The sequence below is a fragment of the Lissotriton vulgaris genome, chromosome 3_1, assembly GCF_964263255.1.
Source record: "Lissotriton vulgaris chromosome 3_1, aLisVul1.2, whole genome shotgun sequence".
NCBI classification, from domain to species: domain Eukaryota; kingdom Metazoa; phylum Chordata; class Amphibia; order Caudata; family Salamandridae; genus Lissotriton; species Lissotriton vulgaris.
Window position 1 is genome coordinate 361,577,489 of NC_141689.1, and position 27,629 is coordinate 361,605,117.

Consider the following 27,629-nt stretch of genomic DNA (forward strand, 5'->3'; position numbering starts at 1 on the left):
CCCACTGACTATCATTTCAATCAGTTTCGGCCCCAAACTGTGCAGTCCTAAACGATTTTGTAGAAACTGAGATCCTTTCTGTCCCTGGAATCTCGTGGATAGGAGGCCAGGCAACTGGTCTTTCAAGGGTGCTTAGGGGCCCGGGCCACACCAGTTGGCAAGTAGCTACAGGCCAGCAACATCCAGGAAAAATCCACCATGTTAGTCTTCTTCCTGGAGTATGGCCAGCCGCAGACCACCACAGGTCTGTTTAATCCAGTTGCAGTCTCTCCTGCACCAATGCTTCCTCTTGTCGCTGTCCCAGCTTCGGACCAGCATAGTATTGTTCCAAACCGGAAAGGGTCTCTAACTCGTGAGGGCAGAACCCCAGTAGTTATACCCACAATGCCCTTTGAAGATGAGATCCTTTCAAAAGGCCACCTTTGACATGCACAGGCCCTCTCTAAATGTTGTCCTGTCTGCCATTCTACCCTGGGAGGCTTGATCAATACCTTTAGTGGGGCAAAGACGCTGCCCCTTGGAATGTAGGTGCCAATTCCCCCCTATCGTATCCATCTCAGGAAGGCCCGTCTGGATGGATGGATTGGATTTTTATAGAGCGCGATAGCTACCCGGAGGCGTCCTAGTGCTAAGGATTGGTGTGTGTGAGTGAGGGAAAAGACTGAGGTTATCTGTTAAATAGCAGGGTTTTTAGCTTTTTCCGGAAGGGCAAAAGGTTGGGGTCCGAGCGGAGGAAATGAGGAAGGGAGTTCCAGTGTCTTGCCGAGTTAGAAGAAAAAGTTCGACCTCCACACCTCGCTCTCCGAATCCTGGGGCTTATAGCTCGACAGGCATACGCAGACATAAGCTGCCTGCTTGGATGGTAGGGGGTGATCAGAGGGTGACTGATAGTTGCTCCCGTTCTCCAGAGAGCACAGTGGGCGATGCACATACTTTTGAACTCGATTCTTTCCCTGATGGGTAGCCAGTGAAGGTCTCTAAGTTCAGATTTTGCGGTTTGACGACGGGGGATCCGTAGGAGGGTGCGGGCAGCGCAGTTCTGAATCACCCGGAGCCTTTTATGGGTCGATTGGGGTGCTCCCAGGTAGAGGGCATTCTCGAAGTCCAGCCGGGAGAGAATTGGGCCCTGAATCATGATCTGTCTTGCTTTAAATGGGAGGAGAGGAAAAATGTTGCGGGTGAGCCTGAGAATACCAAAGCCGGTAGCTGAGAGTTTAACTGCCTGGTAGTTGAATGTGAGTGTCTTGTCCATCCAAATTCCCAGGCTCTTGATTGTGTCTTTAGCTTCGGGGGCGGGTCCCAGCGAGGTTGGCCATATGGAGTCAATGGTTCTTTGAGGGGAGTTGCCTAGCACCATTAACTCCGTCTTTTCTCCATTTAGCTTCAAATAAGACAGTCATCCAGGAGAAGACTGCTTCCAGGCAGCCCCTTTGAACCATCCCCTAACCCAGCCGAGTGATCTATGTCACCAGAAGCTGAGTGTCGTCGGCGTAGGATATAATTTGCACTCCGAAGGGGGCGGATGACCTCCGCAAGGGGGCGCATATATATGTTGAACAGTGTGGGGCTCAGGGAGGAGCCCTGGGTTACCCCACAACTGAGTGGTTTGCTGGGTGACTTGACGTTGCCCTCACAGACTCTGAAGGAGCGGTCTGATAGAAAGGATTGGAGCCAGGCAGTTGCTTTGGCGGTTATTCCTAGAGCCGAAATCCTGTATAGAAGAATGTTGTGGTTTACGGTGTCGAAGGCGGCACTGAGGTCTAATAGAATAATGGCCGCAGTGATGCCCTGATCCGCAATCATCCTTGCGCCCTCAGTCACAGCAAGAAGCGCGGTTTCTGTCCCATGCATGGGACGAAACCCGGTCTGTGAGACGTCCAGTAGATCATTTGTTTCCAGGAACTCTGTGAGGATATTATTAACGTATTTCTCCGTGATTTTACTTATCCAGGGCAACAGGGAGATGGGAGAATAGTTCTCTGGGTTTTTCTGATCTAGATTAGCCTTTTTCAGGAGGGCTCTCACCGTTGCCTGTTTCCAGCTCGGTGGTACGATGCCTGAAGATAGGGAGGTGTTAATCAGGTCCAGAATGGTGGGCAGGATAGAGGAGGCAACTGTCCGAAGGCACTGGGCTGATGCTGGATCACTAGGGGAGCCAGACTTCACCTGGGTCATAATGGTTTCAAGGGTGGTGGGGATCCAATTTCGGGAAAGTTTCCAGAGAGACTGATGGGAGAACACCCTTGTCTTTATGACCAGTTTGGACGACTGGGACAGGAACGTGAGAGAAGGAAGAGTAAATTGTGGCGATTTTACTGTGAAAGTACTCGACCAGGTCATTACAGTGTGTTTGAGCGCTGTGTGGATCTGGCGGTTTATCTGGTAATTTTAGCAGGGTTTCCGCAATTTGATATATCTCTTTCGGCTTTGATGCTGCTGCGTTTATTTTATTTTCAAAGAAGATAGATTGGGCACTTTTTATGTTGTTTTTGTAGAGTTTTATGGAGGATCGGTATGCAATTTTACTTGCATGTGAGTAGTCAGTACGCCATTTCCTTTAAAGTTTTTTGCATTCCCTCTTCATGTTGCGCAAGTCCAGGGAGTACCAAGGCGCGTTTCTTGGGCTGTGTTTTGGTTCAAAGTCTATCATTGGGAGAATGCAGTCTAGAGACTGGGTGATCCATCTGTTAAAATTCTCATTACTTATGATGGGATCAGGATTGCATAGGGGGGTGGAGGATTCTAGAGTGGCTGCCCACTGTGTGTGACTAAGTTTTGACCACTTGCAGTCTCTCCGAGATACCGTGGGTAGAGCGGGAGTGAGTATATCCAGGTAAAAGGGATCAGAAAGTGATCGGACCAAGGGAGGGGGGTGGGTGTGCCTACTATGAGATCCGTACAGTTGCTAAAGATGGGATCTAGAAGGTGTCCCCTGGAATGGGTTGGATCCAGTACCCGATGAGAACTCTAGTGCTTCGAGGCTATTTAACGGTGCGTTACTGTTACAACGCAACTTTTACGTCGTAATGCTGTTACAACGCAGCTTTTACAACGCTGGTTCCATTACATCGGATGCTATTACAACGCAGGATATTACATAGCAGATGCTATTACAACGCATACCATTACATCGTAAGTATTTGTAAGTATATAATTTTTTTTAAATTTTATTTAATTTTATTTAATTAATTTAATTATTATTAATTATAAATAAATATATTTATTTGTTTTTTAATATTATAAATTAAATATATTAATTTAAGTAATTTTTAAAATAAGTATGAGTATAGGAGTATATGTTTTGGGGTACTGAGGTATATGTTTTGGGGTGTTTGGGTATTTTTAGGTTTTAGGGCTGGGTTTGGGTTTTGGGGTACAGGGGTATTTTTAGGTTTTAGGTTTGGGTTTTGGGGTACAGGGGTGTTTTTAGGTTTTAGGGCAGGGTTTGGGTTTTGGGGTACAGGGGTGTTTTTAGGTTTCAGGGCAGGGTTTGGGTTTTGGGGTACAGGTGTGTTTTTAGGTTTTAGGGCAGGGTTTGGGTTTTGGGGTACAGGGGTGTTTTTAGGTTTCAGGTTTGGGTTTTGGGGTACAAGGGTGTTTTTAGGTTTTAGGGCAGGGTTTGGGTTTTGGGGTACAGGGGTTTTTTTAGGTTTCAGGGCAGGGTTTGGGTTTTGGGGTACAGGGGTGTTTTTAGGTTTCAGGGTTTGGGTTTTGGGGTACAGGGGTGTTTTTAGGTTTTAGGGCAGGGTTTGGGTTTTGGGGTACAGGGGTGTTTTTAGGTTTTAGGGCAGGGTTTGGGTTTTGGGGTACAGGGGTGTTTTTAGGTTTTAGGGCAGGGTTTGGGTTTTGGGGTACAGGGGTGTTTTTAGGGCAGGGTTTGGTTTTGGGGTACAGGGGTGTTTTTAGGGCAGGGTTTGGGTTTTGGGGTACAGGGGTGTTTTTAGGTTTTAGGGCAGGTTTTGGGGTACAGGGGTGTTTTTAGGTTTTAGGGCAGGGTTTGGGTTTTGGGGTACAGGGGTGTTTTTAGGTTTTAGGGCAGGGTTTGGGTTTTGGGGTACAGGGGTGGTTTTAGGGCTGGGTTTGGGTTTTGGGGTTCAGGGGTATTTTTAGGGTTTATTTTTTTTAAAGTACGACTTTAATTAAATTAAAATAATTAAATAAATTAATTAAATTTATTAAATCAAATTAATTATAATTTTAAGATTAATTCAATTATATAAATTAAATTAATTAAATTTAAATAATTACTATTATAAAATTTATTAAATTAAAATAATAAAATTATATTAATTTAATTAAATTACATTAATTCCTATTTAAAAATTAAACTTATTTAAATAAATTATATTAATTACATTTTTACAATTATTTTAATTATATTAGTAAAGTAAAATTAAGTTAATTTCATTTTTTTTAAAAAGTTATACTTACCTATACTTACGATGTAATGGTATGCGTTGTAATAGCATCTGCTATGTAATATCCTGCGTTGTAATGGCTTCCGATGTAATGGAACCTGCGTTGTAAAAGTTGCGATGTTACAGCATGCGTTGTAAAATAACGCGTTGTAACATCATAGATCCTATTTAACATTCCCATAGCTGTCTGGTCTGAAGGGTCGTTTAGGTGGATGTTAAGATCCCCTAGCAGGGTGTAGTTGGGTAGACTGCAAGCTCCGCTGGCTATGGCGGGCGGCAGACTGTTAATAAATTGGCTCGGAGAGCCGGGGGGGGGGTCGGTAGACGAGGATCCCTGAGAGAAGGTACACGTAGGGGAAAATTCTAATGAGAAAGAGAGGTTTTCGCAGCTAGACAGATGGTTGGGGGAGCTGCGGCAGTTATAGCATTCTTTGTATATAATAGCTAGACCTCCACCTTTTCCGGTTGGACGATCTCTGAGTCAGAGGCTTGCAGTTTCCCATGAGCCCCTAGTTTATGGCATTCTGTCAGGGATGCACTGATGTAGCAATCCTCCCCCTGTGCCCCCACCACCTCATCCCAATCCCGACTATTTGGATTGAAGACAGACTGCCGGGTACACAGAGCCACCAACACAGACATGCCCCCTTTCCCAAAGTGAAAATTCCACATTAGTAATGTTGAATCCACTCCTCGATATCAAACACTCCTGCTACACTTCTGCGTGAAGGAAATAATGGTCAAAAGCCTTTCCACTAGTCCCCCATGCTAATCCATGAGAGAAGCGAGCCCCACAATACCGAACACACCACCCATGCCCTGCCTCTTCCCAACGCCACGCCGTGCCCCCAGGGAGTACTTCGATGTAGCGACAGACCTGCTGAACCTTGGCAAATAGTCTGCTTGACATTTAACAAGCTATCTGTAACCTGCGCACACACAGGCTACACCAGGACAAACCTGTAGCATGTTTGAAGAGCTACCTCTGTGAGTGGCATACTCTGCTGCAGGCCCACGGAGGAGCATTTGAGATACATGCCCTAGATATGTCTCGCCCCCTAGACAAGGGACTTGCATCGAACTCAAATAGTCAATGATGTATACACCAATCACCAGTATGTGTATGACCAGCACAGCGCTTTGGCACTGAATAGCAGTGTCCTAGCTCTCGAAGTCCTACGCCAGCAAAACCAGGTTCAAACAGGAGTTCTGAAAGCCAAAAAGGTCAGGAAAGACTATGCCAAAAGATACCCGGTCTAACAAACTGTTTCTGTTCACACATCAGTTGGACAGCTTTATAAACAAATGCTCACAGCATGAAAATGTGTAGGGCTAACACGAGCAAGTCTTAATGCGTTTTGCAATGTTGATTTTAATGCTCCACTTGCATTGTCAAGCAAGATTTATTCAGGGTGAGCTATTTTTAGGGACTACTCGCCCTTTCTGGCAGTTGAAAGTCCTCCAGGTTCAGTTACAGAACAAAAGGTACATTTTAGCAAAACAAACTGATTTTTTTACCTCTGTCTCCGAAAGCAGAGCAAATGTGAGGAGATAACCAGATTTAAAGACCTCTTTAATTCTCACAAAGTGAAAGACGGAGGTCAAAAGTCATTTTTTCTTTCTACATTTATTTTTCTTTCGGTGACTTAAGTTGGAGGATTTTTTAAAGTTAATGGTGTGACAATTGAACTGGACAAAGCATGTTAAGTGAAAGGCTGTAGTGTAAGAAGTCAGGCTTTTTTCTAAGAACACAGCAATCGCTTTTTTCTAAGAACACTGCAATCGCTATGTGAACTGTTCATAACTAGTGAAATCTATTTGAAACGCTTGAAGACCCATTTCCATAATTCTCTAGTGAAAAAACATTTTTATATGATCAAAACTAATAACACTTTACTAGGTGATGTGCAATTTTAAATATTTTTGCTCAAACCCAATTTTCTGCTGTATTATCAGTAAAACGACATGTTAGTGGAAAATTTTGTGGCTACTTCAATGGCAAATATGGTATCTATAAACCGTGCACTACTATATCTTGCTTTGGTAATATACTTATGAAAAGTGAGTTTTTAAACATGAACTTTTACTGCTCCTGTCCAGATGACAATGCTACTAGTGAAGTAAGAGGCAAGCCAGGGATCGTGTTTACCCTATAAAAGGATTCTATTCTTGTTATGCATGCAGCAAATATTTAGTCTAGTAAATAAAAAGTTTTTGTGCAGCAATATTTGAAGGTGCCTTCTTATGTGATAATAAAGAAAAAGGTGGCTTCATAAGACAACATATTTGCCTTGGATCACACAATTTGAGACCAGTACACAGGTCAAGTACACTACAGTTAGGTCGAGTAGCTTATTAAAGTAACTAGACCTGCAGGTCTAACATTTAAATGATTTGATTTTTCGGGCCATGAGCCTTTAGGAAGTAGTTTGAGACCGGCTTTAGCGACTTATTTGCTTGACGCATAATGTATGTGGGCACTTAAAGTCCTCTCAAAACATGTGCTTGGTGTTTTTCAAAAATAAAAAATTGTGAATGAGAAGTTGAGTGCGTGAGCAAGGAAAATTTTGCTTTTCATACTTCCAAACCCTGGACATTGTTAGATAATCAGCAGCGATTCTTCGTGCCTCTTCATGTGGCACATTTTTACTGACCTAATATTTATATGCAACTCGAATGTGTGCTGTGGATATAATGAAGTGCAGCAGACATGGTCTTACTAGTGCTGATGGATAGCAATCTACAATTGGATTCCCAGGTGAACAAAACGGTGAGCACCTGTCTATCTCTGCTTCGAGCTCTGCGGAAAATACTCCAGTTTTTACCCACTATTGTTAGATCTCAAGTGGTACGGAGTATTGTTCTAAGCAGAATAGACTATTGTAATGCTCTACTTCTATGTGCACCAGCCTCTTTGACCAAGAAATTACAAAGAATACAGATCATGGCAGCCAAGTTGGCATTAAATCGACCATGTAGAGCCTCTGCCTCACTGGCCCTTAAGGACCTACATTGGCTGCCCGTTGTGCAAAGAGTTCAATTTAAGGCACTCTGCAGCGTCTACAAGGCAATGTCTGTGTCCCCCATGTTAAGAAAGCCCATATGGGAGGCAGATCTTTCAGTTTCACAGCATCCAGACTGTGGAATGCACTGCCTCTGGAGCTCAGACAACTGAACACCTTGTCACGCTTTAGAAAAGAACTGAAAACTAGACTGTTTCCTCAAGACTAGTTCTTATCCATCTCTGTTCTGATACTCGCTGATTGGTAATCTAAGCGCCAGGATACCCTTGGGGTGACAGCAGCGCTATAAAAGTGTACCTTACATTGTGTGTCTAAAGTACTGCGCGTACAGTTTGTGTATCAGAGTCCGCGCCTGGATACCCTCCCAGGTGGCAAGCATCACTTTACAAATCCACTTTACCGTACATTACAGAATGATGGGGTAACATTCTCTCTTAATCACACAGTTATCTGCGAATAATCTGAAGAAACCCACAATGACATTTCATCTTATTGCTCTACTTTTGCTGCTGTGTGTTAATTAACTTTTCAGCAGTAAATTCCTTATGCCCATTTTTGAACTCTGCAGGTACAGGTTTCTGTTTATCTTCTGTTGCTTGATGATTTAAATTTTTTTTTTTTTCGCAGGTATCAGGTGATCAGCACACCAACTGATATTTTCATGGTGATGGAATACGTATCAGGGGGAGAACTGTTTGACTACATTTGTAAAAATGGAAAGGTAAGGTTTATGTACTAGCTCAACCAGTCTTCACCCCACTCCGATTATACTTCTGAAATGTTGGACTTTCCTCTTAAGATAGTTGGGGATTCTTTATTCGTCCTTTTTTTTTTTTTCCTTACTTCCACTTAAATCTAGAATGAAGTTAAACGTATGTCACCTCATTCATCCCATTTTGTTACCGCTGGTATCTTGTATCCCAGTGCAGCCATGGCTCTGCTAATAGTTGAATCTATGCTCCTCATACAGTTTGTGGTTCACAAAAAGCACTTCACTGCATGCATGGAACTATGAGGTTTTGGTTGATCTTCCCTAGGAAAGAGCCTCTGATGCTGTCTTTTAAATTTGAAAGCATAGAACTGGCTTGAACATAGTGGACCCTCTGTCGTATAGTTGAAGTTGCAGAGGCTATCTGGCTATGTTATGTTATTGTGATTTTTATAAAGAGCTACAGCTACCCCAGCAAAGGGGTGTCCCGGCGCTGATACCAAGCAAGACTGACATAGCAGATAGCACAAACATGGACTAAGAAGCAGGGTAAAGGTAAGTCTTAGTAGCCTTCCTAAATTCTAAATAGTTGCTGAGGACACAAATCTGCACAGGGAGTGTGTTCCAGAGAGTGGCAGCTCTGTAACGGAAGGAGCAGCCACCAGCACGAACTTAATGTGTCTGGGGAACCACCACCAAGTGTTGGCACTGTGAGCGAAGAGTTCATAAAGGGACATATGGCAACAGAAGATTGGCCACGATAGAAGGGGTGGCCTGTTTCAGAATCTTGAAAGAAATACATAAGGTTTTAAATTCAATGCGCCTGGCCACAGGTAATCAATGAAGACAGTGGATGGCATTGGACACAGAACAGGGCCTGCGCAAGCCTAAAAGGGTTCTTGCTCCCTCATTCTTTGCCGCCTCAAAACCTCCGCCTTGTTGGACACCAGATAAAGAGAGCAGGCATAGTCGAGTCTGGACAATATCGTCGCCTGGATGATAACCTGACGCGTGGGTGCGTCAAAGTAGCCCAGCAATGGTCTGAGCCCCCGTAAGAGTCCAAAACAAGTCCCTGACGTTTTTTTGGTTTAGACTCTGTAGTTTAAAGATGAGTCCAACCAAACCCTTAGATTTCTTACTACCTGCTGGGGGAGGGGAGCTTGCCCAGACCGGGAGATCGCTCCAATGACCATGGTCCTTTCCCACTAACAATACCTCAGACTTGTTGGAACTCAGCTGGAGACAGTTGGCGGTCATCCACCAGGCGACCGCAGCAAGGTCGCCCTGAAACTTGAGGACGTCCCTCTCGGTATTATTAGAGACCCACCACCAGCTGTGTATCATCCGCGTAGGAGACCATGGTCAAGCCCCTGCTAATGGCTACTGCGGCCAATGGTTGAGCATAGATATTGAATAGCAGGCGACTTAAGGGAAGAACCCTGTTGCACCCCTTGTTTGACAGGGTGTTTGCCAGAGGCAAACTGGGGGAGCTGTTAACGAAAATGACCTCTCGTGGAGGAATGAGGCAAGCCAGGCCATAGCCGAGCCAGTAATTCCTGCCTCCTCCAGGCGTCTCAGCAGTATGTCATGAGACCCTGTATCAAACACGGTGCTTGGGTCCAAGGATCAGCGCTGACGTTTGCCCAGCATCCATTGCAGACCAGATATGTTCTGTCACAGCCAGGAGAGCAGACTCCGTGCTGTGGCCAGGTCGAAAGCCGTTCTTGGAAGGGTCCAATATGTTGTTCAGTGCTAGAACTTCTGACCGGAGGGAGTTCACATATGCCTCCGTAATCTTTGCCGCCCAAGGGAGCAGAGAGATGGGGCGGTAGTTCTCTGGTTTGGCCGGATCCAGCGTAGGTATTCGAAGTAGAGGAATTACCTTGGCCTGTTTCCAAGCCCTGGGCACAGTAGCTGTGCCAAGGGACCCATTTATCACCTGATTCAAGGAAGGTAAGCTTGTCGGAAGTACTTTATTGAATTGATCTGGTTTAAGCGGGTTGACTGGGTATCCTGACTTGATCCTACTGCAGAGTGCTAAAAGCTGATCTACTGGAATCGGCGTAAAGGTATGTAGAGTATTGGCCTTTTGACCACAGCGTGCCACCGGCACATTACTATGTGTGGCCGGAAAGGACCTGTAGATATCATTGATAGTTTTAACAAAAAAGGTGGTAAGGTCTTAGCACTGCTACGCTGGGTCGACTTAATAGTCGACCCAGCGGAGGTTTTCCAGGTCTGCAAGCTGGCACGTATTGAGAATGTGCTCTTAGATGGATTAGCACTCTTGTGAATTTTAATAGCAAAAAAATCCGCTCATGCCAGATATATGGCCTTGTGATACCTTTTAATTGCCGCCTGATAGATATCTTTTGCAGCAGGACTAAAATCTCTTCTCCATATCCGCTCTAATCTCTTACATCCCTTATGCATATCGGCAAGTTCAGTCTTAAACCATGGTCGCATTTTTACTTTGCGATTTGTTTGGGGGGGGGGGGGATTAAGCTATCTAGCGGATGGCTTATCCACTCAGAAAATACCCTATGTGCCTCATTGGGATCCTCTGGCACACTCTGACAAGTAGCCGAGAGGCAGGCATCAAGGTGTTCCCAGTTCCATTTGTGCCAGGGCCGTTTTAGGGAGGTCGTCTGATCTTCAAACTGGGCAGGGATTAAACCATGTAGGGACATTGAAACCAAGAAGTGGTCCATCCATCCCATCATAATGGGCGCATGCATTGTAATCAGAGGAATATTAGTAATAAATGGGGTCTAATAAGTGCCCTGCAGTATGTGTTGGACCCGAGACCAGCTGCATCAACTGACAGGCTGCAAGGTCAGCTACAAAATTCACCATATCTGTGTTCTCCAGATTATCCAAATGGAGGTTCAAATCCCCCAGGACTGTGAAGTTGGCGGAATGAACTTCCAATGTACTGACCATATCCACAACCTAAGGATGGCCCCGGGGTCTGATAGACTAAGAGCCCAGACATAGCACTCGCAACCGGTAACCACCTGTTTAGTAAAAGCACATGGGTAGCAGGATTTAAAAATATCTATACAGAGGACGTCTGGAGAGGCATCCTCTAACAGGTCAAAAACATCAGCCTGATGTTTAGCTATGGGAGGAAGAAAAGCACAAGGGGTGCTGCTGTGTACAGTAGGAATGGATATTTGAGGACATTTATCTTGTCACCTTTTTTGATTGCTTATCGGGGGTCACTCTGTGTATTTCACTTTGCTGTGGTAATGTGTATGATATTTTGAAGTGGAATCTCCAGGTCACACTAGATGTCTTTAGTTTGTGCTTAGCTCGCTGAGCTGTGAACCAGGAGTGCTTCTAAAATGTGTTCTTGATGTACATGCTTACACTGTGCTGGCTTTCCTTTGTCCATCTCCCCGGCCTTAGCGTCCTATCCAACGCCGACGACACCCAGCTCATTCTCTCCCTCGCCAAGGACCCCACCGCCGCAAAACTCAACTTCCAGAGAGGAATGCAAGAAGTCGCAGTCTGGATGACCAACAGCTACCTAAAACTCAACGCCGAGAATACAGAAGTCCTTGTCCTTGGAAACACTCCTTCAGCATGGGACAGCACCTGGTGGCCCACCGCCCTTGGAAGCCCCCCTACCCCAACAGACCATGCCAAAAACCTCACTATCTTACTCAATTCATCACTCGCCATGAACCGACAAGTCACCTCCGTCACCTCCAGCTGTTTCAACACCCTCCACAAGACCTTCAAATGGACACCCACCCCTGATCGAGGAAGACACTCCCCCACGCACTCCTCACCAGCAGACTGGACTATGGCAACACACTCTGTCGGCATCAACAATTCCCTACTCTCCAAACTATACAGAACACTGCTGCCAGACTCGTCCTCTGCATCCCCCGGCACAAACACATCAGCCAACACCTGCGGAGACTCCACTGGCTCCCCGTGGAGAAGAGTCACCTATAAAATCCTCACCCACGCCTACAAATGCCTTCACAACAGACACAAATACCTCCACAACAGAATAAACTTCCACGTACCCAAAAGAAACCTGTGATCATCCAACCTTGCACTGGCTGAAACACCGCTCATCCACAGACCCAGATCAGACAGAAGATCGTTCTCTCACAATGCTGCCAAGACCTGGAACGAGCTACCGACAGATATCAGACATGCCCCCTCCCTGAACACCTTCAAGAAGATTCTCAAGACCTGGCTCTTCGGCTGAACGTAGCTGCATACCCACCCCCTCCACCCCCTCCACCCCCTTGAGACCTTCACGGGTGAGAGGCACGCTTATAATTCCCTGATTGATTGATTTGGCTACTCATTGAGGGAATCAACTTTTTGGTTAAGCACCACAACAGAGTGCATGTATTTTCACCCATTTTCACAAGTGTGCCCCTCCTCACCCTCCCACCCCCATTAAAATGCACTACTGTTCGTCTTGTGCCCAGATGGCGCTTTCTCTGGCCACCCTCCTCGTTGCTTTTATCCTTGTGCTGCTTTCCCCTTCTCCTGGCTTTGTTTGTCTTAGCACCAAGTTTCCTTGTCGTCTAGGCATGTAGTCTCAATTCTTGATTACACACCCACCCTCTACCACGAAAGGTCTAGTAGGTCTTCTGCTGCTGGCAATAGCAATGTATTTATTGCCAGTGTTTTTTTCTGGAAAGCCTGCCAAAGCCTTAAAACCTGCGAATTTGTTGGGGGAACTGCAGAACAGGCAGAGCCGGGCCGAGAGACTTAGTGGTGGCATTGATCTCTTTAAGTCTTTCCAAGGCAGAATCCACCTGTGCGCCAAATAGTCTTGAGTGCTACGCAAACAAATGATGGACAGAATGCTGAATAAATCATACATTCACCCCCAATCAAGAGATCTGGCTTAAATCCATTGTTATTTTGCTGACCATGCCACCCCAGTTTAGACCCAGCCATATGCACAGCAGTCTTGACCCTGTGCCTCATGGGAACAGTCCAGACCAAACTGCCAAGCCAGGTTCTTCCTGGACCGGAAACAAGCATACATGAGGCAGGTTTCCAAATAGTCTTGAGCCGTAGAAGGGCATTCCATTAAGGTTTGTTGGGAGAGAAGTCTGTGGAATGAATCCAGTTGTGGCGCCGAAGCACCATGCAGGTACCAAGTGCCCTACCCAGATAGTTGCTTGTATCCAGGGGTCAAGCAAACTGTGTACTTCGCTGCATGCTGGTCCATCCAAGGGAATGGAGTTGTAGTGTTGGCCATATATCGGCCAGAACAAATGGCAAAAGATGTGCCGCTCTGGCACCACAGCGCATAAGAGTATCTGCTTTGGAGGCAACTTCTATTGACAGACATGAGGACACGGCCGGCAGGTGAAAATGTTTCACGAGCGTCTCCATTCGGTTGGACTCCTTGTCAGAGGGAACGGGGGCACAGGCCGTGTTGGGATTAGTTGACTAGTGGATGCTTGAGCAGAAAATCAAGATTCCCCCTGGAGCAGGTTTATGCTGCCTCGTCCCTTAGGAGCAGGTTTATGCTGCCTCGTCCCTTAGGAGCAGGTTTATGCTGCCTCGTCCCTTGTCTGTTTTTTACTGGTTGAGCAAGATCCTGGCTTCTTCCACATGCCAAACACTAAATCAGTAAAGGTCTCCATGAATGTGAGCATAGATTCTTGGGTCACTTGACCTGGATTAAACATCCTGGTTAAGACATTCACTTTCAGCTTTGTTGTTGGCGGAGTAACTTCCAAAATGTCTGCCACCTAGCTAATCACTATGCCAAAGGAGACACTCTTTTGTTGCTATGCTTGGTTTAGGAGAGCAAAGCCAGCATTTCTGAGAAGGTGTCCACATGCATCTTGCAGTCTAAAAATGATGTTCTCATCATTGTTGTAATCGTGTTGTTGGGAGGTTTCCGGCTCCGAAAAGGGAAACCAGCCGTGCCATGTATCGTGAGAGGGTGGTGGAGGGGTTTTGGAAACTGTGTCCTATTAAAACCTTCGCATCCGGTACCTAAGTCGATGCCCGGGGTTGTGGTGCCAGTCTGGTTTGACACCAACGTTTTTGCTAGTGAAGATGGGCTGGCAAGAGAGCTGGAGTGGCGCAGCTGGTGACTGGGACGCATCCGCCAGCATTACCCAAATTTAAAGACTCTAAGGGCGCAAAGGTGCTTTGAAGGGATCCGGTGGAGGTCTGAGAATTCTGTGTAATGCCTGCTTGAATTCAAGTGGGTTTTGATGTGTTGTCGAAGGCCTGGGAAATGTGGGATCTGTTCTAAGTTTTTTTTTTTTTTGGGTGTGGGGGGGGACACAAATAATGTGGGCCAGAGGTACTCTGCACGTTGCGGTTAACTCTGAACCATGAGAGTAGCGGGACGAACGGTACCCATGCTTGGCCTTCTTGGATTACTTCCACTTATCTGAACTCCTGGATTTCAGAGATGAACGGTCACAGGAGCATACCTGGCACTGCAGTGCAGCCGCACCATCGACCTACACCGGGCCATTTTGACTTCCTCTGAAGTGTGATGACCGCAAGTTTGTCTTTGCGCGTGCAGATGGCCGCCTTGTTTATCTTCGCGCAGCAGGCACACGACCCCGACTCGTTCCCGGAGCCGAGGCACCAGAGGCAGACATTGTAGGTCTCATGTTCACGACGTTTGTCAATTGCAGCCCTTGCAATGCTTACACCATGTCGTTTGGGTCAGTGACATGTCCCTTGCGCACTGAACAATTTGAGGGGGAAAAAAACGGTCAAGCGGACAGGATTCAGTGGAGCTCCGGGTCCGCGTCAGTAGGCGCGGAAAGGAACAGACTGAAGTGTGCTGAGGCGTAGGAGATGTAATGGCCCCGGGATTAGGCCTGGCAGATCGGACGTGGAGTTAAGATATTCTTTGGGTATGCATGCTTTGCACTATGCTTTTCTATGCACATTGTTCACTTATTTTCACTTTCACTGCGTCGCTACTTGTAACACCTTTCCACGTATTGGAATTGTCACTTTACTCGCGCAATTTATGGGCAGTTTAAGTATCCTTAAAATAATTTATTGTGGTAGCACGGTGTTTGAATGGCATAATCCCTGCAAATGTATTTGTTTGAGTCCTGGGGAGGGGGGAGGGAGGAAGGAGATAGTCTTTTATTACCCTCGTCCCATAGGAATATAGGTTGCCCCTTTTCTTTTTATTGTTGCTTTGAGTAATTTATTTTGCCATTCACTTGTGCATATAGATTTGTTTTTTGACCGTGCGTGTTTTTGTTGTGTGAACTTCGGCGAAGTGGGTGATGATGCAGTGGAATTTGTGGTTTGATGCTTGGAATGGAGTCACTGAGGGGCTGCCCTCATGATTACTGGATGGCTGAGTCGTTTCTCTTCACAGTACTTTGATAAGTGTCCTTGTATTGTCATCTCCGTATTTGTGGATAGTTCTGAACCCTTTGTTAATAAACCGGTTTCTTCAGTATTTTGAGACGTTTTATGCATATCTGTAATGGGGGAAAGATGGGCATCAAACAGTACCGGGCGAGAGAACCCCAAATGTGTGTCTTATTCAAATTCCCATAAGAACCTTTGTCTACCAATAATTATTCCGGGATTTTTTTTAAATTTAGATCACAAGCTTAACTAAAACTAACTGTAATTATGTGAGCGAGTTGTGAACTGAAATTAGTTTTTTTGTATGGACTCTTGCTGCTGTCCCCAGTTCACATCCATGTTGCCTTCCTCTCCTTTGTTTTCCCTTCTCTGGTCCCTTTAGGTCCATATATTTTCCCATTTCTGTAGTCTTATGCTGTTTGTAGCTTGTTGTGCTTTCCCTTCTATGTATATTAACTTGCCCTCTTTACTAGACTCTTTAGTAGGTGTGCAGGTCTTCCCCGGGACTAGTTAGTCTTCTCCATCCTAAAGCTAAGATGCATATTACTGTTGCCATAATCTGATTTCCTTGCACTTTTTACTATTACTCGAGATCTGGAACTGTATGTTAAAGGTAACCTTCAAGGCCTGTGACACTGCTACTTGTCTATTGAAGGATTTGTCAGATCTGAGAGCTGTTGGTGTATGCGCTGTTCTCTTTCTTTACTACTTCCTATTAGACTAGACACTATCCATGCACCTTGGTTTCCACCCTGATATGGATCAAACTTGGGAGGGAGGATTGAGATAATATTCGATTCCACTGCAAAAGACAGTTTGCACAAGTTGAGAGTTCCATAGCCCCAGGGAGTACTGGGCACATTCCATGAACCTACACTTTGCACACTAATCGGTGTCAAAATAAAAAGTTTATTGCCCAGCACTCCTGAATCATGAAAAGTTTGTAAGAGACCTAGCTAGTGAGTGTGCTGTAAGGTGTGCTAAGCTCTTCCCCTGAAGTCAGACCGATATCCTCTTAAATATCATGCATATAAGTTGGCTATCCATTCTTCTTGCTCAACTCACTGGTGGGCCAGAGTAATTCTGAAGTGGTCGATCATCCTGCTTTGGAGATGTCGGTGTTCCACCTCATATGGGCGAATACTGGAGTTTTGTTTCCTCTCTGGACAGGGCACACATAGACTTACAGCCCAGCTGTTTGGCTGTAGTGGTCTGGGGACACACCTTTCAGAAAGGTGTACTGAGTGCAACAGAAAAAGTTAGCTGCATTCTTATCCTGTTAAATCTGGGAGCTGGTGTGGCTGAGCTGCAGCAAGGTGGTGCACGCTTTGGGCGCCATTTTGACTCACTGGTGAAGCCTGTATACTGGGTGTGCTAATAGGGCCCTGCTGAGGAGAGGTGAGGTCTTGTCTGTGCTTACGGCATGCACACTGGGTAACTCTTAATGAAGGACCTAGTATAGACTGCTGACCTGACTAAGCAGCTATAGATTGGGTTAGGAGGCTTCACTTCACTTTGCTGACAGGTGGCATGTGTACAGGAAACCTGCTCTGATATCCTGCATCTAATGTTATGGGCTAATGAGTGGTGGTAATTGTGACCTTGTCTCCCCTTTTCTGGTGAACTACCAATGGACTGTACACACAAAAAAGTAGGAGGGGGAGGTCCAAGGGAAGTTTAAAGACCAGCAAGGATTGGTTCCCCAATTAATAATAAACACTGAAAAACCCTTGGGTCTAAATTGCCAAACAGAGGAAGAAACTAGAGAATAACTCCTGATGCTTGTTGTAGCCTGTGGCGGGACCAGGTTTTCCTGCAACAAGGGTAATCTAAATGATGAAGCTTGCCACCTACGGTGGGTGACGGATTTTGTCCTAAAAAAGGGACCTCCCCACAACAAGAAAACGCTCTTGGTCAATTTACTGAAGGAAAAATAATTCTTAAGTCACGCTAATGAAGTACCAATACTGCATGAAGAGGGAATACTTACCATCAAGTGCCAGTAACCACATAACCGTACAAGAGTTGATAGCAACCAGTTCATGAACTAATTACTGTTTTGATTATGTTGCATCCCAAGTAAATTGGTTGCCATCATTAAAGGGACTACCTTTTGTTGTCACATAACTGCTAGAAGGGCAGACAATTGTATCTTTTCCAGACTTAGATCTTCTAGATATATGGAGCGGCTTGCATCTGAACACTCTTATTTGGCAATGCAGGGAATGTGCACTAGAATAGGTTATTTGCTTTCAGGAGTGCATGGGCTGAAAGAAGTAGGAGCTAAATACCAACATTGGGTTCTATAGGGTCAATCTCCATTAAAATTGGTTTTGGTTGTAGAGAACTGTGCACTGAAGTACCAACATGGTGTCTCCTATTGAACAACCTGTCCCTCGAGCCACTGGCTGCTGACTGTAGTGCCATATTTCATGGAGGAAGAAGGCACGACTACATCAAGGAGCACTGCGTGGGAGGCCTTGAAGGCGGTGTGAAGTATGGCTATGTGCAGTGTTTTCATTACACGAAAATAACTAGAGGATGTAGGGACGAAAATAGAAGTAGAAATACGTATGTCTGCAGTCGAAGTCTTAGCCCTTTAAATTGGTTACAGTTGCAAAAGTGGCAATACTGGCCATATCTGCAGAGACTGCGGATTAAAAAGGAAGACTCCATATACCCCCTTTATAATGTTTAAAGAGATGGGGGGGCTTTGGGGGAGAGAGAAAATACACCCCTGGAATGAAAATATATTTTTCAATATCTAGTTAATCTCTACAAACAACAAAAGTGGAAGATATTTGAAACACTAAAGAATATGTAAAGTATGCACATTTTGCAAAGCAGATAGTGTATATAGGGAGGCTAAGAAGCTTCTATGGAACTTTGAGTTGAAATTCTGAGCAGGGCTTGAATACAGGTATACTCAAACCGGTGGAATTTATATAACGTATAGTGATGCAGTACCGGTGCCACTATTTGCTGTCGTGAATAAAGCCAGCAAAAAAGGAATACTTATGAAAACAGATGCATTTATTGTGATGCTTCTGCAACTGAATAAAGATATGAATGATGAGAAATTATGTTCTGTAGTAGGGGATCTCTGTGTATAGTCATAATCTAGTGAATAGTCCTGCCCATGTGCGTGGACCCCGGAGCAATCAAAAATAATCTCTTAAAGTGTCGAAAAAATGCAGAACTGCACAGACACTTAAGAGATAATTTAAAGACCTATAATGCAGCCTATAAACAGGCTACACTGTCCAGTACTTCAACTAGAAATTCCACCAAAAATCCACAAACGGCAAAGCCTGTCCAGATTTCCCTTGCCTTCAGCAAAAACCCTCTGGAATGATAGAGAGGAAGACATGGACAGACAAGCCCCATAGGCTGCCATTATGAGGCTCAAAACAGGATACTGTGCCTTTCACAGAACTTTCCAGAACTTCACAGTATCCCAGAATGCACTGCAGGTCCGCTTTACTTTCAGTTCTTTTTTCCGGCTCCTGCTAGCAGGACCCTGGAGCATTGAGCTCTCCCTTTTTAAGGGTTTTTGGTTATTTTTTCACTTTTTTCTCAAGTTAAGTGCTTTATTGTACTTTGGTGCCTTTCTCCTTAGTTCTTGCACTCTGTTTTTTGTCGAATATGCCTGCTTTATTCGATAAATGCCCGGAGTGATCCAGGAAGAAGGCCAAATCGGATCCCCATGAGGTGTGTATCCTCTGCCTTCCTTCTTCACATATCCCTGAGGAGTGTGTGATATGTCAAGGCTTCTCTGGCAGGACCCTGAAGGACAGGAAGAAGATCAGACTTCAGGGCCTCGAGGAAAGAAGATTGAAGGCACAAGGTGGGTCTGGAGGGGCTTCTTCTGCCCATGCTGAGGCCTCTGGGGGCTCCCCAGGGGCAGGAAGGCTAGCAAACGCCACCATTCTCCGCCTGGGTCCATTGATCCCACTATGGCGTTGAGAGGGATGACTACGATCTGCTCCCCGTCGTCTGAGACTAAAAGACGTCGACGCTCGGCGTCGAGGGATGTTACTAGACCTTCGAAGTCCCCGGTGACTGTTTCTTCGTCGTCCTCGTCGACGTCGGCGTCAAGCTTTCCACATCGACGGGCCCAGCGTCGGCGCTTGCCGTCGAGGCGACTTCGCCGTTGGCGAAGAGGAGGCGTTCGGCGTCGAGGGAGTCCTCTTCGTCAAGACACAGGTCGCCGTCGAAGCACGGGTCGCCGTCGAAACCCAGATCGCCGTCGAGGAATGACAGATCGCCGTCGAGGCACGGAAGATCGCCGTCGAGGCACGGAAGATCGCCGTCGAGGCACGGAAGATCGCCGTCGAGGCGCAGACGGTTGCTGTCGAGGCGCCGAAGGACGCCGTTGAGGCGTCGTCGATCGGCGCCGACTAGCGCAGTCAAGGCGCAGAAGGCCGCCGTCTAGGCGAAGAAGATCGCAGTCGAGGCGAAAGCGTTCGTCGCCGAAGAAGAGGCGCTCGACGTCAGGAGGCCGGCGCTCGCCGTCTGGTCGCCGTTCCTCGACGTCCAAGAGAGGCGGAAAGAGGCCTGACACTGTGGGGAGTTCGCCCACGTCACAGGCTGGTAGAGGTGGAGGATCGCCGGGTTCGGCGTACTCCGAGGTGTATACCCCGTCGGGGAAGGTGACTCCCCCTCCTCCGTTACCGAGGGGACTCACCCTGAGGACCCCTACTCCTCCTCCGTTGCCTCCACCGCACCCTGGACCAGGGTTGCCAGTGAAGCCGCCTCCAGTTCCACCGAGGTCGACTTCGCTGCCTGTTCTTCCTACACCTCCCAAGGGTATGCCTAAACCGAAGGCTCCGTCTAAGCTCAAGTCACCCGCTCCGGTGGACCTGGTTGACCGCCCTCGGCCGAGGAGGTCACGTTGACGCTCCGGACGGAGAGGAAGATCAAGGAGTTGTCATAGATCCTCCACCAGATCAAGGCGTCGCCATAGGAGGCGGGGGTCGAGGTCCCGAACAGACTCTTCCAGGACCCGTTCCTACTCCCCGACCTTGTCGGACTCCCCAGAGACCAGGGTTTCTCCAGTGGATGACATCGCAGCCCCCCTCAGGAGGACCTCCTGGAAAGTGGCAAAGTTGGGTATTGCTGTGACGGCTCCTACACCTTCAACATCAGTGATATTCAAGACTCCACAAGAGGCATCTGTCTCGCCCTTTGCTTCCGCTAGTACCTGGATTGAAGGAACCCGCAGAGGAGCTGTTCCTCACACCGGCTGTGGTGAAGGCCGCTCCCTCCCGACTTCTAAAGAAGTACAGGGCCCCGGATTCGGACCCTGCCTTTCTGAGAGTTGATCCGGTACTGGATTCGGTGATAGTGACGGCGGCCAGGAAGCTACACTCTACCTCCCCGTCCTCCACCGTGCCTCCAGATAAAGAGAGTAGATGGATCGACTCAGCTGGAAGGAAGGCGTGTGTGACCGCTTCCACAGCCATGAAGGCGTCCAGTGATACAGCTCTGCTGGGACGTTATGACCGGGCTCTGTGGGACTCCCTGCAACAGTTCGTGGAACTGCTACCGAGGGACAAGAGGGAGGACTTCCAGGAGATCCTCAAGGAAGGGATGCTGGTGTCCAATCAGGTCATCAGCGTAGCTGCGGATGTCTCCTTGTTGGCTGCCCATGGTTACTGCCATGGAATCAATCAGCGACGACATGCCTGGCTCCGGCTCACGTCACTCAAGCCGGAGGCCCAGCAGCGGGTGGCCAACCTGCCTTTTTCCGGGGATACTTTGTTCGGGAAACACGCAGATGATGAGATGGCCCGCATGAAGGCGGAGACCCTTACTGCTGTGGGCTTGGAGAAGCCCAAAGAGAAGAAATCCTTCAGGCCTTTCCAGAGGCGCTACGGCGCACAAGGAAGAGGACGGGGGCAGTCTTCGGGACAGCAGCAGCAGCAACAACAGCAGCAGTTCCGGAGACCATTCCAGAAACGACAGAAGGGTAGAGGGGGCAGCAGTCCTCTACCGCGAACAAGGGCCCAGCCGGGTCTTGACCCTGAGCGGTTACTTCCCCTTCATCCATTACCCCACTCCGGTGGGGGGAAGCATTTAATTTTTCTCCACTCTGCCAGAAAAAATTGCTCGGGACAAGTGGGTGCTGAATATTGTTTGCAATGGATATAGTCTTCGGTTCATCAGCCCTCCTCCAGCGATCCCTCCGGTCAGCTCGCAGTATCAACTGCGCGAGCTCCAGGCGGAGGCCGATATCCTGTTAAGGAAAAGGGCGATGGAAGGCGTACCTCTGTCTCAAAGAGGAAGAGGTCTGTACTCCCGGTTCTTCCTGGTTCGCAAGAAGGACAAGAACGAGTTCAGGCCCATTCTGGACTTGCGGCAGGCAAACAAGTGGATTCGCAGAGAAAAGTTTTGCATGCTGTCGTTGCATCAGATTTTTCCTCGGTTGCAACAGGGGGACTGGCTTTGTGCCATAGACCTACAGGATGCGTACTTCCACGTGCCCATCGTGTACAAACACAGGAAGTTTCTGCAATTTCAAGTCGGCACCAACCATTATCAGTACACAGTGCTGCCATTCGGGCTGAAATCTGCGCCCAGAACATTCTCGAAGTGCATGGCAGTGGTAGCAGCACACCTCAGGAAGAACAAGGTGTTTGTCTACCCGTACTTGGACGATTGGTTGATCAAGGCCTCCTCCTCCTCCTCCTCCTTCTCGGAAGCTCAAGCACACTTCCAGAAGACGTGCTTTCTTTTGAACAAGTTGGGGTTGCACATCAATATTTCCAAGTCTGTCCGGATCCCGGTCCAGTGCATTCAGTACTTGGGAGCCACCATCAATACGCTGTCAGCAAGCGTGTCTCCTTCGGAGGAGGGACGGCGATCGATCCTTCGGAAGGCTCAGGCTCTTATGACCGCTCCATCTACAACAGTGAGGACGGTGTCTTCTCTACTGGGGTCGATGGCCTCTTGTATTTTCCTCACTCCTCATGCACGACTACACTTGAGACCTCTGCAGGAGTGCTTGGAGGACCAATGGGACCAGAGGAAAGGATCTTGGGACGACAAGATATGACGGTCTCTGCATGCTCTTCAGTCTCTGAAGTGGTGGTGTTCAGAGGGGTTCCCTTCCACAAGGACATTCCTACTCAGACTATCGTGACGGATGCTTCTCTCCACGGCTGGGGAGTGCATTCGGGAGACTTACAGATTCAAGGAACGTGGTCTCCGATGGAGTCCACCTATCACATCAATTTCCTGGAACTCAGAGCTGTTCACTTGGCACTGAAGGCCTTTCATCCGTCCTTCCAGACCAACTCTCTGCTTGTACAGACGGACAATACGACCACGATGTATTACCTCAACAAGCAGGGGGGGGGGTCGAGATCGCGCACCCTGTCTCAGGAGGCGCAGACTATCTGGCACTGGCTTCTGGCCAGACGATTGACGATAACGGCTACCCATCTACCAGGTGTGCAGAATGTTCAGGCAGACGCACTGAGCAGACTGATTCAGGAAAACCACAAATAGGTCATAAACGACGACGTACTAGGAGAAGTCTTCGAAAGGTGGGGGACTCCAGACGTAGATCTGTTCGCCACCGCCGAAAACAGCAAATGCCGAGACTTCGCTTCCAGGTACTACCAACAAGGGACGCTGGGGAATGCACTCTGGATCAACTGGTCGAACAGCTTTGTTTACGCTTATCCGCCCATTCCCCTGATTCCAGCGGTGCTCATCAAGCTGTCCCAGGCAAGGGCACGGATGATCCTGATTGCCCCGGAATGGCCCAGGCAGTGGTGGTTCACGGACCTTCTACACTGGTCTCTCCTTCCGCACATACGGCTGCCGTGCAGGCCGGACCTCCTCACGAAGTTCGGGGGGCAGATGTTGCACCCCAACCTCTCGTCCTTGAGTTTGGCGGCATGGCTCCTGAGATAGTGCAATATGGCCATTTGAATCTGCCCGAAGATTGCTTGGACATACTGAAGGAGTCTAAGCGACCTTCCACCCGGACATCTTATGCTTACAAGTGGAAGAGGTTTTGTATCTGGTGTGTGTCCAAGAACTTTGACCCTACGACGTGCAAGGAAGACGTCATCCTTCCTCATCTTCTACATTTATCACGGTCTGGCCTTAATGTTCATTCCATTAAGGTTCATCTCGCTGCATTGACTGCCTACAGGAAAAACCCTTCACAGACTTCCTTCTTCCAGATCTCTGTGATCAAAGATTTTTTGGAAGGCTTGAAGAAAGTGTTCCCTCATGTCAGGCTTCCTTCGCCTTCATGGGAATTGAATGTTGTGCTGTCCAGATTGATGAAGGACCCTTTTAAACCCATTCATAAGGCTTCGTTGCAGCACCTGGCCTGGAAGGCGGCGTTCCCCGTGGCCATTACATCGGCCCGCAGGGTGAGTGAAATTCAGGCGTTGTGTTGCCAAGAACCTTATACTGTATTTCATGCTGCTAAGGTTGTTATGCGTACTCACCCTAAATTTCTTCCCAAGGTTATTTCTGATTTTCATGTCAACCAGACTATAACTTTGCCTACGTTTTTTCAGAACCCTTCATCTCCAGCGGAAAGGTCCTTACATTCCCTGGATGTTAGGAGGGTGTTGAAATTTTATCTGGATAAGACCAAAGGTATTCGTAGGTCAGAACAATTGTTTATCAATTATGGATCGGTCAGAACGGGTCTTACGACCTCTAAGCAGTCCATCTCTAGGTGGATTGTCTCCTGCATACAACTGTGTTACCAGAAAGCTAATAAGACCTTAGGAGGTAAGCCTAAGGCTCATTCCACCGGGGGCAAAGCTGCCACGACAGCCTTGCTCCGTAATGTGCCGATTGCAGAAATTTGCAAGGCCGCCACTTGGAAGTCGGTTCATACCTTTGCTAAGCATTACTGTCTGGACACTGATGCCAGGGCAGATGCTCAGGGTGGACAGGCTTCGCTGCGGAATTTGTTCGCACAATAGTGGTGTTGATTTCTTTTCTCCACCGACGCTTTGGTGTGGGGATGGGCTTGCCATTCTATTCACTAGATTATGACTGTACACAGAAATCCCCTACTACAGAAGGAGTTTCTGTCCTGTAACTCCAGTTCTGTAGTAGGGGTATCTCTGTTATAGTCATAAGCACCCGCCCTCCTCCCCGGTGGAGAGAGATTCATGTACGGAATGCTACAGGTCTGGCGTGTTACGCTTTCAAAAAGAACTGAAAGTAAAGGGGACCTGCAGTGCATTCTGGGATACTGTGAAGTTCTGGAAAGTTCTCTTAAAGGCACAGTATCCTGTTTCGAGCCACAAAATGGCAGCCTATGGGGCTTGTCTGTCCATGTCTTCCTCTCTATCATTCCAGAGGGTTTTTGCTGAAGGCAAGGGAAATCTGGACAGGCTTTGCTGTTTGTGGATTTTTGGTGGAATTTCTAGTTGAAGTACTGGACAGTGTAGCCTGTTTATAGGCTGCATTATGTCTTTAAATTCTCTCTTGTGTCTGTGCAGTTCTGCATTTTTTCGACACTTTAAGAGATTATTTTTGATTGCTCTGGGGTCCACGCACATGGGGGGGGGGGACTATTCACTAGATTATGACTATAACAGAGATACCCCTACTACAGAACTGGAGTTACAGGACAGAAACTACTCCTACCGCTGCAAGTGCGTACACTGCGTTATTTGGTAAGACACTAGCTGATCCACCATTTTAGTAAAGAAGCTAGTAAATATCCCCATGCTTTATACTATGGGGAGTGAAAGCAAAATGAGACTGGCATTACAGCAGGCCAGTGGAAGAAGAGGCTGTCTGAAAGCCCTTGTAACTGTCTACTGTGTATATTATACATTTTTATTAAAAACCAAAGGTCTTGGCTAACGCCAGAACTAAAACGTGGCTGTCTTTCATGTACATGCCATATGTTGGTGGTTTTGGTGAATAGTATTGTTACCTCATTGCAATTAACTTTGCAACATTATTAATGAATGTGTGGAATGTCTTGTTTATTGATTCTTTGTGTGATTATTTTCAGGTTTTTTTCTTTTTTACATTAGTTATGTTTTGTTTATCAAGTTACGGGAAGTGCACTTTTCCCACCGTACTAAAAAAACATTTGTTGTCCAATTGCAGTTGTATGCGTTCCTAGTGAAGTTTTACTGATTTTAGCATAGTCTCTAATTAGACCTTAAAAGGGTTTATTATCCCTTTGCGTCCTATCATATTGCATCAGATAACTATTCCCACACTAATTTTGAACGGTATGATCTAAGGTACAGCCTTGCAGTTTGAACGTTGCGTGTGAGGTTTGGACCTGTGTTGCACCACTGTTTGCATTAAAGCAAACTGCCATAACCACGATGCTGTTTCGGTCAAACAAGGAACATCCTGTTTAAATTGCATATTTTACTTTTGGTTTAATGGTGAGTATTAAAAAGAACCTGTCAGAATTGAGGTAACTAACTGGTTTGGAAGCTTTAAAGAACGACAGACAAAAATCGTAATTTTTAAAAATCTATATTGTATTGCATTGCAATCGCATTTATATAGTGCTTACCACCCTGATGAGGTGTCTGTGTTTTTTCGGCAAGTAGCACGCTACTCGGGAGCCAGAAGAGGATTAGTGGTGAATTAGTCTAGGGCAGTATGAAATTAATTTGAGCAGTTGAAATGTTAGGCTGTTATTAGGATTGAAAATCATATTGAAGCGATGGAAGATGAAAGAGTTTGCATTTATATAGCATTTGCTCCCCTGATGAGGTGTTGTAGCACCTTTCTGCAAGTAGCAGGCTACTCTGGACCTCAAAAAGGATTAGGGGCAAATTAGTGTTGGGAAATATGAAATTAATTTGATTTGAGCTATGGATATGTTAGTCTGTTATTTCGATTGTAAAAGGAATAGGTGCGTGATAGAATAAGCTTGAGTTCATAGCAGTAGGAGGGGGTTTAGGATGAGTAAAGAGGAGGTGAAGGGGGAGAGTCTGAGGGAAGGGTTTAAAAAAAGCAAAAAAGCCAGCTTTGGAGATCGGACTAGTAAGCGGTATGAGATGATGCAAGGAGAGATAGAGGTGGGAGGAGTCTAGAAAGGGTTATTTTGGAGATCCTAGTAGTGTTATGGGGTTTGGGGTGGATGTAGAGGATGTATTGAGAGGAATAGGGTGAGAAAATGGGTAGTGCATTGGAAAGAATAGTAGAATGAGGTTTGAGGTGAGTCAGAGTGGAGCTAGAGGATATATTGTGATAGATCCAATCTTAAAAAAAACATAATTATTATACACGTTTAAGCAAAGCAATACACATGTAGTTACACATCTATACTCCAAATACATTCGTCATACATGCTGCTGTTAATTCATGGTCCTGTACGTATTTCGTTATTGCTTAATCCTATACTTTCATAAATGTTAGTTTTTGTGAAAGGTATTGCTATGTAAATAAGAAACAGTTGTTCTCACAAAGAATACAGTATGTATTCTTCTTTTTCTTAGTTGGATGAAAAAGAAAGTCGACGTCTGTTCCAGCAGATTATTTCTGGTGTGGATTATTGCCATAGACATATGGTTGTCCACAGGGATCTGAAGCCAGAAAATGTGCTCCTGGATGCTAATATGAACGCTAAGATTGCTGATTTTGGTAAGACATTTAAAAATGTTGGCGTTCAATGCTGCAGCCTGTTGTGTTGCTTTGTGAGACTTGTTAGTTTTCTCTGCACTGTACACCCTGCCACTACTGCTTTTGTCCTTTAGCTTGACAAGATTGCGAGATCAGCGTTTTACAAACCTCATAGACATTTAGTCCTATTGGCTCAAATTTGCAAACCCACTGCATCAACTTTGCATGGCAATGGCCTATAGAATTCAGCAGGTGTAAATGTTATTTGTCTTGTCCTGATTTATTGGAGGTTGGTAGTGAGACAACGTCTCACTGACATTTTAACGTGGTAATTAAAATTGATAAATTGTCACATTGATCAGTTGTGATCCTGCCCAGCATGTCTAAGATTACTTAATCAAATTACAAGAAAATGGTTATTGGTTGACTAGGGGGGTGAGTCCTGGTCAGGCACCGTCCTTGTTGGAGTAAGAAACTAACCAACCCCCACATTAACCTGTGCTCAGCCCTCTGGTTGCTTGGCACTGAGCAGGCAGGATT

The 27,629-nt window shown here is 46.4% G+C and overlaps 1 protein-coding gene across 1 annotated transcript in view; it reads left to right on the forward strand.

Annotated features, from left to right (window-relative positions):
- The window catches only part of PRKAA1 (protein kinase AMP-activated catalytic subunit alpha 1), a 258,046-nt gene that overhangs the window by 118,214 nt on the left and 112,203 nt on the right, over positions 1 to 27,629 (forward strand). The window contains exons 3-4 of the mRNA XM_086960578.1: positions 8,069 to 8,162; positions 26,966 to 27,110. Coding sequence (XP_086816704.1) covers positions 8,069 to 8,162; positions 26,966 to 27,110 — 239 coding nt within the window. The remainder of the gene's footprint in view (positions 1 to 8,068; positions 8,163 to 26,965; positions 27,111 to 27,629) is intronic.